This window comes from Adiantum capillus-veneris, chromosome 9, assembly GCF_014529385.1.
Source record: "Adiantum capillus-veneris isolate H3 chromosome 9, ASM1452938v2, whole genome shotgun sequence".
Taxonomy (NCBI): domain Eukaryota; kingdom Viridiplantae; phylum Streptophyta; class Polypodiopsida; order Polypodiales; family Pteridaceae; genus Adiantum; species Adiantum capillus-veneris.
The window spans coordinates 6,277,450-6,291,509 of record NC_140939.1 but is presented as its reverse complement, the minus strand read 5'-3'; the positions used below and the strand labels follow the sequence as shown (position 1 = coordinate 6,291,509).

The following is a 14,060-nucleotide window of genomic DNA, read 5'->3' as shown; positions in this document are numbered from 1 at the left end:
TAGGTAATACCTTCTCGACCATAGCATTGATCTTCAAAATTCACAATGATAAGATTTGAAACCGGATCGATAATTTAGTTTTTCCAATCCTTAATGAACACCCCACCTTTCTATATTGCACACCCCATAAAGCATATCAAGCCTTAGAGGATAATAATATAATCTAACAAAAATTATCAAAATACCCTAGTATCTTATAGAAACTTCCAAAATACCCTTGTGACAATTTTTGATGGATTGCTCTGATATTGACATACCTTATGTTTTTTAAGGCCATAGAGATCTATCTTTAAGTGTCCTATACAAGCATTTACACCGATATGCTGGCAACGAGTCATAGTGTCATTTAAGTCTACAAATAATGAGCTATTGATGCTAAGAGCCCACAATAGGATCACACATCGTACTCCTAATATTATCTATTGATGGAGAGGCAATATTCCCATAAAGAGTTGCAAAATATGTTTTCAGGGATGTTTGTGGGATTAATTTCGGGACTTTTGGAACTTTGATAAAATTGAAGGGGATATTGGGAAGTTTTAACCAAAAAGAGTGTGTTCTAGGAATTTTTAAGTTGAGGGGTATCTTGGGAAATTCGCCACATTTCATAGGAATTTTGATAATTATTCCTATAATTTATATATCTATCTCACTCTTTAATAAACATTAGGGTCTCCCTCTAGCTATGATGACCTATAAGAGCTTGTTGCTCTTGCAAATCTCTCTCTCTCTCTCTCTCTCTCTCTCTCTCTCAGCCCACCCTCGCACGCTCTCGCCATCCATCTGCAGCCCCAGCGTTGGAGTTCTCAGGCCTGCTGCGCCAATGCTTAACCTCCCAGAGTTAGCGTTTCCTCATCCACCACCACCTAGTGTTTACCTCTTGGAGCAGGCTCTTAGCCTTGCATTTTCCCCAAGTGAAGGAAGGGCAGCGTGTACCAATCAGCATAGCATCAGCACCAGCATTTTTCAGCATAGATCAAGGCCTGATTGCTGTGTTCTCAACCAGTTATCTCCGCAGGGGACGCCCGTTCACAGCCATCCGGAGTGGTCTGAAGTAGCCTGTTTGCAGCCAGCTGTTCAGGGAAAGTTTCCACCATGAAGAAGCCATTTCAACTTGCTGACCATTGCTGTTTGCATCAACTGTCCGCAGTCCAGCCAACCAAACAGTCCATTCTCAGCCCGGTTGGGATGAAGGTGTTTTAGGTACGCAGCTTGGGGAGATAGCACCTCTTCGGCAATGGAGACCAAGAGTAGCTCACTCGTGTGCAAGTCTCCCTCGACGGTAATGAAGGCAACATTAATGGTCATGAACAAGAGGATAACACGTGGAAAAAGAGACGAAAGAGTGGGAAACGGAGATGGAAGGATGGTGGAAACAAAAGGCCAACCTCATCCAAATGGTCTTCAACAAGGGAAGCAATGGAAAAAGGAGAAAGAAAACTTTCAAACGAAAGTCCAAGCACTCCGGGAGCAAGTCTTAGCCCTCAAGTAAGAGCTTGCGAAAACTAGAGCAAGGACTGGACTTGAAGAAGGAGAAATCCAGCCCTCAATGATCGAGGAACTCAAATTCATCAGAGAGCAAGTGCGAGAAGTAACATGAGGCAAAGAGGTCATCATGGGTAGATGTAATCATGAAAACACAGAAGAAGGTAGATGAGGCCAAGAAATAGATAGAAGTCGCCAAGAGAGCAAAAGGGAAAACCAACAACCATCCCCACTCCCATAATCATCAACAAGCCGTAGAGGAAGAGCAAAAGAGGAAGGCTAGAGCTTTACATGTACGAAGACAGGTCTGATAGACCGTGATGATGTGGAGAGCAAAGTCAAAGAACTTCTAATTATGATGGTAGTAAGGCCACTGTCACCAGTGGTGATATCTTTGCAGTTCATTTCTCTATCTATATATAAATAGATATATCTTTTCTCTTCTTCTTTTGCTGCTGTTGTTTTCAACCAATTTTCTTGGATTAAGCTTGGACCATTGCATGACCAAAGAAGACGGACATTGCGACACTTGACTAATGGTTATCTAAGCCTGAGAATCGGCACTAAAAAAGTAGATTGACAGTGGGTCAAGACCGTATGCTTGGCCACAGGAAAAGATGCACGATAGAATGTCTGACTGGACAAGAAAGTGCATTCCTGTGAGTGGAAACCAACTTGAAATCACTCCATCTGTGCCACATTGCATTTTTAGATGTGGTCACAATGTTAAAAGATGGTCAGAAGACCTGAGAAGATGCAATGAAAGTGATCCCTCAAATTTAGGGAGTTAACATTTTTGGACCTTGCAATGTGTGTTCGCGTCATTACCTCCGGAATGACAAGAGGAACATTTTATTACTCTGTGCTAAGTCCACTAGGCAACCGATTGAGATATTTTTAGATAGAAGGTACAAAGCGAGAAAACCATGCATGAGTGCCACTTGGTACATTTTTGGGTACTTTCCAGCTTAAAAGAGAGAGAGAGGGCGTTGAAAGTGAACGTTGGGCTGCATTTTCAGCCGCATGGTTGATTGTTGCAAGTACCAAAGCTACTCTGTGCTGCCCTCTCCTTGTCTCTCATGCACAGGTGGTTGAGATTGCTCCCTCCTATCTCTCTTACTCTAATGAGCACTGGTAATGTCCCACTAAAGAGCTAATCTTACGACATGATGTACAACAGTGTAGGTTTTATGCTTTTATGCCGAAGCAAACTGCTACTCCAAAGCATGAGGGCAAGAGGGTAGTAACCTCTCGATTAGACACCAAAATCAGCACTAAATCAGTGCTATTTTTGAACTGTTTTGTGGCCAAATTATTGCCAGAATCGAGGGGCACGAGGCCCAGGGCACGGGGGACAACACAGGTACTGCATTGAGCTGAAAACAGGTCGGAAAACAGATCTGAACCAGTAATTACGTTGGGCTGGAATTGACAGTCTTGGGCTCCAAAGAGAGGGTTTAGATCAGTGAAAGTGTTTCCGTACCTGTGGACTTGTTTTGGATAAGCTATAGTACAGTTATGCTGCCAAAATCTTCCCAGAACAGGAGAAATTCAGCAATGTACAGGTCAAGTGCTCTATAGCACTTTATCTTTGTATTTCCCTTCTCTATAATAATAAAGAAATACCACAAGGGGCGCCGGACTTCGGGGCCAATTTGGTGTTGAGCGGCGAAGCGAGATTGAAGTTAGTGTGTCTGTAGTTAAGTCCAGGTATTTTAATTGATAGAATCACCACTCTATGAGACCATAGACCGGTTTTAGCCACTCACACAAAGGCATGGAGAGTAGGGAAGAAGAGAAAAGGAAATGGGGAGAGTTCAAAGGACAAAGCATTGATCCTTCGCTTCCCTCCATGGAAGCAAAGAAGGATTTCTTGAAGAAGCGTCCTACACTAACGAAGACGGGGATATTCCTTGCGGACGACCTCACACTCTCACAGCTTGCTCATATGCAAGAAGTTATGCCTCAGATAAGGATAGCTCGAGAGAAAGAAAAATTCGCCTTCTATAGAGGTGGACGAGTCGTTATTATGGAGAGGCGCTCCGCATGACGGCGAGAGACCTACGGGACCACACGCAAAGTTGCTACTTGCAATTGGAATGGATCTCTTCACCTTGATGGGGGTGCTTTTGTCACGTGCACATCTAACCCTATGTGCATGTGGACAAGCTACTTCAGATCCAAGGTTCAGGTCAGCTTAGAAAGTGTTCTGGCACCGTTGTAAGCCTGTGCACAGGCCGTGCATGTCCAGGCACTTAGAGTAGTTCCATATCCTTTGGTTGCACACAGCATGATCATTACCATGACAGTCAGCACCCATCATGAGCATTTTACGGTGCACAGAACCCATTTTCCCTATTTATCCATTTTTCACTTATTGTTAATAAGTGACGTTGTTGGCACACTGGGTAGGGCAAATTTGCTAAGTTCTATAAAAGAAACCTAGAGCTAACACTATTTGGAAAAAGAGGCAACAGAAGTCCACCAACTAAAGAGCACCTTCTCAGCAAGACCCACAGAGGCCTCGCTGACACAGTGTCAGAATTCAGCAGTTAGCAGATTTCAGCCCCTAGCGATTTCTGATTTCAGCCCGTCCTCATTGTCGTCATCATTGTCGTCGACATGGACGGCAAGTCCATTGCATCTACACCATTGTACCACATTTGTGCAATCAACAGCATAGACCTCTCTCGCCATAGAGAGGGGGAACCTTGGAGGACGGTTTGAGAACCGTCTGGTGTCGTATTCTTCTCTCTCTCTCTCTCAGCACCTTCATTCACAGTGTCATTCACTTTGTTTATGATCATTGCACTCTCTCACGAAAGGAACGGAAGGCTCTCCCTTCCGTAAGTAAAAGGACCCCTTGAGCAAAGTTCACCATTCACTTCCGGTGCACCTTACATTGGTATCAGAGCTTTGGCAGTGTTCTGAATCACTCAACGAAAGAACCACAAAAAATTTTTTGCATGTTGCCGTCGCACGTAACCCAAGTCCACTTGGGCTTGTCGATTTCAAATCGTGTTTTTGAAGAGTAGAAGGTAACCCAAGAAAGAAGGGTTTGTCCGTAGCCATTGCTCTCTCCCAAGAGATGAAGCACAACAAGGGGAAGCCTAAGGAGAACAAGTCTTCTCACAGTACCTCTCAGACTCCTCAAAACCCACTGAACAGTAAGAATGGTAACTCTTCAAGCCAATCTTCCTCTAATCCTTCGGAAAAGAACTCTCAAAAAGAATATAAGGGTAAAGCTAGCACACCTGCTAAACCTAAGCTAACCCCGGATGAAAAACCCGCAGAAAGAATTGTAGGAGGATACACAACGTACGAAGAACTAGTCGTTTATTCTAAGGAAGGAGGATGTTATCAATGCAAACTAAGGGTCACATAAGACAACCGTGTTCTGAGACGAACCTAAAGAACCCACAAAGCAGCCCACAGAAATCACATCTTCTATTAATGCAATCAAAGAGCACACTAATGTGTTCCAAGTTTCTCACGATCATGCCGATGCATCTTCTCGTGCATTGTTATGGTTATGTGAATGGTAACACATTTTGGTCTTCTCTGATTCTGGTAGCCTGCATGATGTGATTAGAGACTCTCTTGCGCAAAGCGCACGTCTAGAAGCGCGACCCATTGATTCCATTGCGACCTCTGGGTTTGCTCTTGGCATGCACTCTTCATTTACGCATGAATGTCCTCATGTGACCGTGCCAATTCAAAACGTCCGTTTTCGTCGAAAGTTTTTGATTTCTCCTCTTTTAGGATACAATGTGATTTTTGGCATTAGGTGCTTTAAAGGTCATTATCCACAAGTTTGTTAGAAAGAAAACACTCTCGGTCTCGTAGTTGAAGGAGCACCTCTCGTGGTTCTTGAATGTGACACTAAGCTTCCTTCTATGTCACTAATCTCTCACTCATATGTTTTGGACGAGAATCAAACCTGTAGTCTCATTCTAGAGAAGCATGATTTGTTGCATGACAAAGAACAAGAATAGACACATGAAAAATTTATGGGCTGACAGAGAACCAAGGCTCGTTGCTGCTGTCCGTAGCCATTGCTCTCTCCCAACAGATGAAGCACAACAAGGGGAAGCCTAAGGAGAACAAGTCTTCTCACAATACCTCTCAGACTCCTCAAAACCCACAGAACGATAAGAACGATAACTCTCTTAGCCAATCTTCCTCTAATCCTTCGGAATAGAACTCTCAAAAGAATATAAGGGTAAAGCTAGCACACCTTCTAAACCTAAGCTAACCCCGGATAAGAAACCCGCACAAAGAATTGTAGGAGGATACATAACGGAAGAAGAACAAGTCCTTTATTCTATGGAAGGAAGATGTTAGTCACATAAGACGACTTTGTTCTGAGAACGAACCTAAAGAACCCACAAAGCAACCCACAGAAATAGCAGCTTCTATTAATGCAATCACAGAGCCGATGCATCTTCTCGTGCATTGTTATGGTTATGTGAATGGTAACACATTTTGGTCTTCTTTCATTCCGGTAGCATGCATGATGTGATTAGAGACTCTCTTGTGCAGAGCGCACATCTAGAGGCACAACCCATTGACCCCATTGCATCCTCTGGGTTTGCTCCTGGCATGCACTCTTCATTTACGCATGAATGTCCTGATGTGACCGTGTCAATTCAAAATGTCCGTTTTCGTCGAAAGTTTTTGATTTCTCCTCTTTTAGGATACCATGTGAGTTTTGGCATTAAGTGCTTTAGAGGTCATAATCCACAAGTTTGTTAGAAAGAAAACACTCTTAGTCTCGCAGTTGAAGGAGCACCTCTCGTGGTTCTTGAATGTAACACTAAGCTTCTTTCTATGTCACTAATCTCTCACTCTCATGTTTTGGACGAGGATCGAACCTGTAGTCTCATTCTAGAGAAGCATGATTTGTTGCATGACAAAAAACAACATCAGACACATGAAAAATTTATGGGCTGACAAGAACCAAGGCTCGTTGCTGCTGTCTGTGGCCATTGCTCTCTCCCAAGAGATGAAGCACAACAAGGGGAAGCCTAAGGAGAACATGTATTCTCACAGTACCTCTCAGACTCCTCAAAACCCACAGAACAATAAGAACGGTAACTCTTCTCGCCAATCTTCCTCTAATCCTTTGGAAAAGAACTCTAAAAAAGAATATAAGGAGAAAGCTAGCACACCTGCTAAACCTAAGCTAACCACGGATGAAAAACCCGCACAAAGAATTGTAGGAGAATACATAACGTAAGAAGAACTAGTCATTTTTTCTATGAAAGGAAGATGTTATCAATGCACACTAAGGGCCACATAAGACGAGATTGTCTTGAGAACGAACCTAAAGAACCCACATAGCAACCCACAGAATTCACAACTTCTATTAATGCAATCAGAGAGCACACTAATGTGTCCCAAGTTTCTCACGATCATGCCGATGCATCTCTCATGCATTGTTATGGTTATGTGAATGGTAACACAATTTGGTCTTCTTTGATTCTGGTAGTATGGATGATGTGATTAGGGACTCTCTTGTGCAGAGCGCACGTCTAGAAGCACGACCCATCGATCCCATTGCGACCTCTGGGTTTGCTCCGAGCATGCACTCTTCATTTATGCATGAATTTCTTGATGTGACCTTGTCAATTCAAAATGTCCGTTTCGTTGAAAGTTTTTGATTTCTCCTCTCTTAGGATTCGATGTGATTTTTGGCATTAAGTGCTTTAGAGGTCATAATCCACAAGTTTGTTAGAAAGAAAACATTCTCAGTCTCGTAGTTGAAGGAGCACCTCTCGTGGTTCTTGAATGTGACACTAAGCTTCCTTCTATGTCACTAATCTCTCACTCTCATGTTTTGGACGAGAATCAAACCTGTAGTCTCATTGTAGAGAAGCATGATTTGTTGCATGACAAAAAACAAGAACAGACACAGGAAAAATTTATAGGCTGACAGAGAACCAAGGCTCGTTGCTACTGTCTGTAGCCATTGCTCTCTCCCAACAGATGAAGTACAACAAGGGGAAGCCTAAGGAGAACAAGTCTTCTCACAATACCTCTCACACTCCTCAAAACCCACAAAACAGTAAGAACGGTAAACTCTTCTAGCCAATCTTCCTCTAATCCTTCGGAAAAGAACTCTCAAAAAGAATATAAGGGTAAAGCTAGCACACCTGCTAAACCTAAGCTAACCCCGGATGAAAAACCCGCAAAAAGAATTGTAGGAGGATACATAACGTAAGAAGAACTAGTCGTTTATTCTAAGGAAGGAAGATGCTATCAATGCACACTAAGGGTCACATAAGACGACTTTGTTCTTAGAACGAACATAAAGAACCCACAAAGCAGCCCACACAAATCACATCTTCTATTAATGCAATCAAAGAGCACACTAATGTGTCCCAAGTTTCTCACGATCATGCTGATGCATCTTCTCGTGCATTGTTATGGTTATGTGAATGGTAACACATTTTGGTCTTCTTTGATTCCGGTAGCATGCATGATGTGATTAGAGACTCTCTTGTGCAGAGCGCACGTCTAGAGGCATGACCCATTGACCCCATTGCGTCCTCTGGGTTTGCTCCTGGCATGCACTCTTCATTTACGCATGAATGTCCAGATGTGACTGTGTCAATTCAAAATGTCCGTTTTCGTCGAAAGTTTTTGATTTCTCCTCTCTTAGGATTCGATGTGATTTTTGGCATTAAGTGCTTTAGAGGTCATAATCCACAAGTTTGTTAGAAAGAAAACACTCTCAGTCTCGCAGTTGAAGGAGCACCTCTCGTGGTTCTTGAATGTGACACTAAGCTTTCTTCTATGTCGCTAATCTCTTACTCTCATGTTTTGGACGAGGATCAAACGTGTAGTCTCATTCTGGAGAAGCATGATTTGTTGCATAGCAAAGAACAAGAACAAACACATCAAAAATTTATGGGCTGACGGAGAACCAAGGCTCGTTGCTCCTGTCCGTGGCCATTGCTCTCTCCGAAGAGATGAAGCACAACAAGGGGAAGCCTAAGGAGAACAAGTCTTCTCACAGTACCTCTCACACAGGGTAGTTTTCGTACGTCGAACGGAACCTGTCGTTCCGTCCGGCCGAACGTGTCCCGTCCAGTCACGTTCGTTCCGATCGTTCCGTCCGGCCGTTTTTTTCGGCAGTTTATGACCATTGGCAGTTTTTTGCCCATTTGGAACGTCCACTGTGTAGGCCTTTTGGAGCCGTTTAGTTTTGAAGCCAATTGCAATGCTCATGGCCCATGGGCCATTGCCATGCTTATTGCCCAATGCCCATTGCTCACATCTCTTCCTCTAGGCTCTTCCTATTTAAGCAACCCTTCCCTTTCGTTATCCAACACAACCTACAACTACAAGCTACATTGTACAAGCTCTAGCCCTAAGCCTCTCAATGCTCTAGCCTCTGATCATCCATGTGCTTCCATTGAAGCTCTCAAGTGGTCTCAAGCTCTCGAGTCTCCATTGGGTCTACCGTCTCTCTCCTTCAAGCTCCCTTGGGTGACGGCCCACAGGTCTCTCCTTCAAGCTTCCTTGGGTCTCTCTCTCTCTCTCCCTCTCTCTCTCTCTCTCTCTCTAATCTATTGATACATCATACATCATACTAGTAGCTACTAGCTACATACTACATAATGCCGCCTCCTCTTCATGATGAAGCCTTTGAGAAGCATTGCCGATATTTTGAGCAGGTGGGGAGCAAGCAAAACTCTTGCAAGTGGTGGTGCAAATATTGCCCAAAAGCTATGACCTCTTCCGTCACCCGTCTCATCATCCACTTGACAAAGATGGGGGGACAAGCGGGGCCATGTCCTAATATCCCTGAAGTATCTTCCATTGAAGACACACAAGGGTAGAGTCACCTCGGATGAGTTCGTGTCGCCGGATGTTGATAGCTCCGATTCGGAGGAAGAGGCCTCTCCAACTATGTCCATGGCAACCGGTGCCACCGCGGCCTCATGTGATGGTAGTGCCTCCTCCAAGAAGTCCAAGAAGTCCAAGGGGTCTTCAAGTGATGGTGGCCGGCCGGCCTCCGAAGATGGCAAAGCAAACTTCTCTTGCAAAATCGGTGGGTGGATGCTCCCGCCCCTTGTCTTTCCTCAAGGAGACAAAGAATCGCGGAAATAGAGATTGCCCGCATGGTGATTGAATGCAATCTCTCCTTCAACAGTCTTCGGTTGGAGCGATGGAAGAGGATGATCATAGCAATTGCGGTGGTTGGTCCATGCGAAGGGTGGACGGGTGTGTCATACCACGGCATGAGAACAAAGAAGCTTGATGAAGAGAGGGCAAGGATTGATAAGTCACTTGAGCCCGTACGTGCGGGTTGGGCAAAGTATGGATGCTCTATCCTCTCCGACGGATGGAGCAACCGCAACAAGAGGGGCATCATCAACATTCTTGTTTCTTGTCCTCTTGGCACGTACTTCTTGCGGGCGGTGGATGCGGGTTCGAGAGGGAAGAAAGTGACCGGGGCATTCATTTGGAAGCACATCCACCAAGCCATTATTGAGGTAAAACCGTAAATCGAGCCTTTATGTCTTGAGCAATTGCCAATGAGTCCTATGTTTTAATTTTTAAGTTTTAACTCTTCTGTTCAAAAAGGCCTCTTGTGTAGGTTGGTGCCGAGCATGTCGTGCAAGTGATTACCGACAATGTTTCAAATTGCAAGGCAATGAGTAAGAGGCCAGAGAAGGAATTTCCATCCATAGTATGGACTCCATGTGCCTCTCATTGCCTTGACCTTCTCTTTGAAGACATAGGGAAGCTAGGTTGGGTGAAAGATATCCTCAACCAAGCATTCTCCATCATCAATTTCATCAATGGCAAAGTGAGGGTGCTTGCCATTTACCGCACCTACTCCGACCTTGTGTTGAAGAAGCCATCGGCCACTCGCTTTGCCGCCATGTGGCTACTTCTAGAGCGGCTCTATGATGTGCAAAACAAAATACAAAAGACCATGGTCTCCGATGAGTTTAAGGAGTGGATGAATGGAGAGTCCGCCGCTTCCCAACAAGATGCAAAAGCCATCCAACGGCTTTGCTTGCGGGAGTAGTTTTGGCAAGAAATTAAGGGTCTTGTCGTTGCGATCTTGCCCTTGTACAAGGCTCTCCGCATGACCGACATGGAAGGGGCAACTATTGGGCTTCTATGGCACTTCATGGAGGAAGCTTACAAGGAGATTGAGAAGTCTACAATCCTAGATGGGGCTCCCGATGGAACAGGGTATAACTGCATATTTATTATTACATAATACATTCTCTATATATCTAAATTCTACATGCTTGTTTCTCTACTTAGTACATTTCCTCTCTCTTCTTGTAGTGATTACCTCGAGGACTCTCCCAAGAGAGACGACATACTCCTCCTAATCACAAAGCGGTGGGATTGGATGAAGAGACCTATCTATTACTTTGCGGCTCTCTTGCATCCGGCTTACAAGAAGCCCAAACTCTTTGCAAATCAAGAGCTTATTGAGGAGCGCAACAATTACCTCTTTAAGGTGCTAAAAGAAGAGGACATTGGAGCATTTCTCCAAGAGGTAATCAACTATAGCGACCAACAAGGCACCGCATTTACTTCCAACTTGTGTTGGAAGCGGCAATCCTTGGTGAAGCCTTTATTTTGGTGGGAGAGGTTTGGCTATCAATTGCCTACTGTCAAACGACTTGCTTTGAGGGTTCTTGGCCAAGTAAGCGACAAGCCTCAAACTTTTACATTTTGTGCTTAATCTCTTCAACTATAGTCTCTTATAGCTTATGCCTCTCTTGATGTGTTTTAGGATTGCTCATCGGGAGCATGTAAGCGTAATTCCGCATACTCCCTCATCCACACCAAAATCCGTAACAAGCTCTCAACGAAGCAATTAGAGCGACTTATCTATTGTCGCTCCAATTTACGCATGTTGCGCTCTATGCATGAGATGCCTATGGCTCGACAGGTATAAATTATAAATTATAATCACGACTCACTCCATTTTCTATACTCTAGTCTTTAATTAGTTTGAATATACTAATTATGTTTTCATTGTCCAATGTTGTAAATGTCAAATAGGTCAACGTGGATGAGCTCACACTTACGATTGACACTCTAAAGAGTGTCAATAAAGAGCAAGACCCTGAGGAGCAAATGATTTTTCGTGAGCTCTACTTGGAGCTTGAGGAGATTGATCGTCGGGTTTCTCGCACACAATCACGCAAGAAGGTCGTCATCCATGGAGGTACATCGGCTACAAGAGGCACAGGTGCCAGGGCTACAAGAGGTAGAGGCAAAGCATCAACAACACCCACGGAGGCTCCTAGGACCTATGTGCGGCAAGGCTTCGGAAGCGGCTCTTGTGCGGCGGCCATCACTATGGAGGATAGAGAGCCTCGAGAGATAGAGTATGATGATGAAGGCAACCTCATTAGTGATGGAGATTATGAGCCGTCATCCTTCGACTCTTGTGAGGAAGAGGATGATGTTGATGAGCAAGGCTCAGAAGAGGAAGATGACGAGAGCACTAGTGACTACCGACTTTACTATTTAGTCTCTCTATTATCAGAGCCTCAGCACGCTCCCGATTTGAAATTTCCAGATCTTCTCGTAGTCACCGAATCAGGTCTTCTTGCTCCTTTATCTTCTTCTCGTATCCGTCCATGTCCAGAATCAACCGCTTGCTCTGATACCAATTGTCACCGGAACACAAATAATAGAGATAGACAGCAAAAGATAGAGAAAGAGATCTTTGTATTGATAGAGTTTTGATACAACAGAGGAGCAATAAAATATATGGGCCACTCCGTTGTACGGAGCTCGAACCTCCCGACCACCCCCGAGCTTCAATCCGCTTGCATGTAGCGTTTCACTCACACTCGCACTCGCACTCGCAGAAGAAGAGATCGGTGAATGATCCCAAAAACGCACCACACGTCTTTCTTTTCTGATTTTTCCTCGAAAAGCATGCGACCTCTCAAAATAGCCACTTTTCTATTTTTGGCGTTCGATCGACTCGACTTGCGCACCAAGTATACCTGCGAGAATAAGATAAGAACGTGATCGCAAAGCGATCCGTAAAGGTTAGATTTTTGAAACTAAAATTTTCAGCTGTCTTCAACTGAACATAACTCCCAAACGGAGCCAAAACAGCCCAGGTCCTTCTCACACAGTCTCGTTGCGCTCTTCGACGGCTATGTGATGGAAAATTTCCATAGCCTGCTCTGATTTGCTGAAAATCAACCTGCAAAACAGCATTTTCTACAAAGACGATGCAAAAGCAGCAAATCCCACTTTTTTCTTAATCTTTGGCCCTCAACGAGCATCCAAACATCAAAATCTCTATAGACTCAGAGAACCAAAGTTGTTCCTTATAACACAGGCTTCAATCGCTTCATACAACACTTTTCCAAAATCCCACGTTAACACCTTCAAAAATGCCCCGAAAAGTGCCTTCCGGATCAAAAAATTTTATTGGACGAAAACAATCCACACATCCTTCTACACAGTGGACTAACTTTAAAACGACCAAAACTTCCTAGAAAAACAAAATTTATTGCTAAAACACTTCAAAATCAAGTCCCGTTACACTCGACACCATACAATCCGGTACCAGTACCTCACTATGAAAAGGAGGGGATGTCACGTGCACATCTAACCCTATGTGTAGGTGGACAAGCTACTTCATGACATGGGTTCGGTTCAGTTCAGTTCAGTCAGTCTAGAATAGGAAGTGATCTGACACTTTTGTGAATGTTCGCAGACCGTGCATGTCCAGACACTTAGATTAGATGCATATCCTCTGGTTGCAAACAACATGATCATCAGATTTCCATCAAATCCCATCAGGAGCATTTTTACAGTGCATAGACCTATTTGCCCTATTTTTGACATATTTCACTTATTATTTGTAAGTGACTTTTGTTGGGAACCAGGTAGGGCAATTTTAGCAAGCAAGTATACATGGAAACCTAGCGCTAGCACTTTGTGGCAAGAAGAGGCCACAGGAACACGACGTTCAACAGGCACATTCTCAGCAAGACTTTCCCGCACGACAACCTTAGCGTTTCAACCTTCAAAAGACACAAGCGTTTTTGCATCAAGATCAGTCCCTGGCATTTTGCATTGGAGATCAACCCGGTCAACAGCAAGACACTGCAGATCAGCCCCAACGTTAGGAGATCGGGGCAGATCACATGGGAGACGGATCTATTGTAACTTTGTGAACTTTTGCAAAGCATTTGACACAATGCCTAGAGCTAGATTGATGCGCAAACTACACGAGATGGCACTACTGACAGAGCTGATTTAGGGGATCATGGCATTATACAGGTCAGTAGTGAGGAATGTACGCACTCCAAAGGGGTTATCTACATTAGTTCAATCCACTATCGAGGTCAAGAGGGTTGCCCGCTCTCTCCTACTCTATTTGGTATGTATGTGGATGAGGTTTCTCACTATATTCAGAGAGAGGGCTATAAGGTGCACAACTGGCAAGGACATGGATTCCACTTTTGTTGTATGGTGATGGATATTGTGTTGATCTCCGACTCTCCGGAGGGGATGCAACGTCACTTGGATGCTTTGCATAGGTTTGTCCATGATAGTGG

General features: G+C 44.1%; 1 protein-coding gene across 1 annotated transcript; it reads left to right on the top strand.

The window, feature by feature from the left end:
* Positions 1-9,734: 9,734 nt before the first annotated feature.
* LOC147450077 (uncharacterized) lies at positions 9,735-10,531 on the top strand. Its single transcript, XM_086520983.1, has 2 exons — positions 9,735-9,989; positions 10,094-10,531. Exons 1-2 carry the CDS (start codon positions 9,735-9,737, stop codon positions 10,529-10,531), a joined length of 693 nt encoding a protein of 230 aa, XP_086377109.1.
* Positions 10,532-14,060: the final 3,529 nt, after the last annotated feature.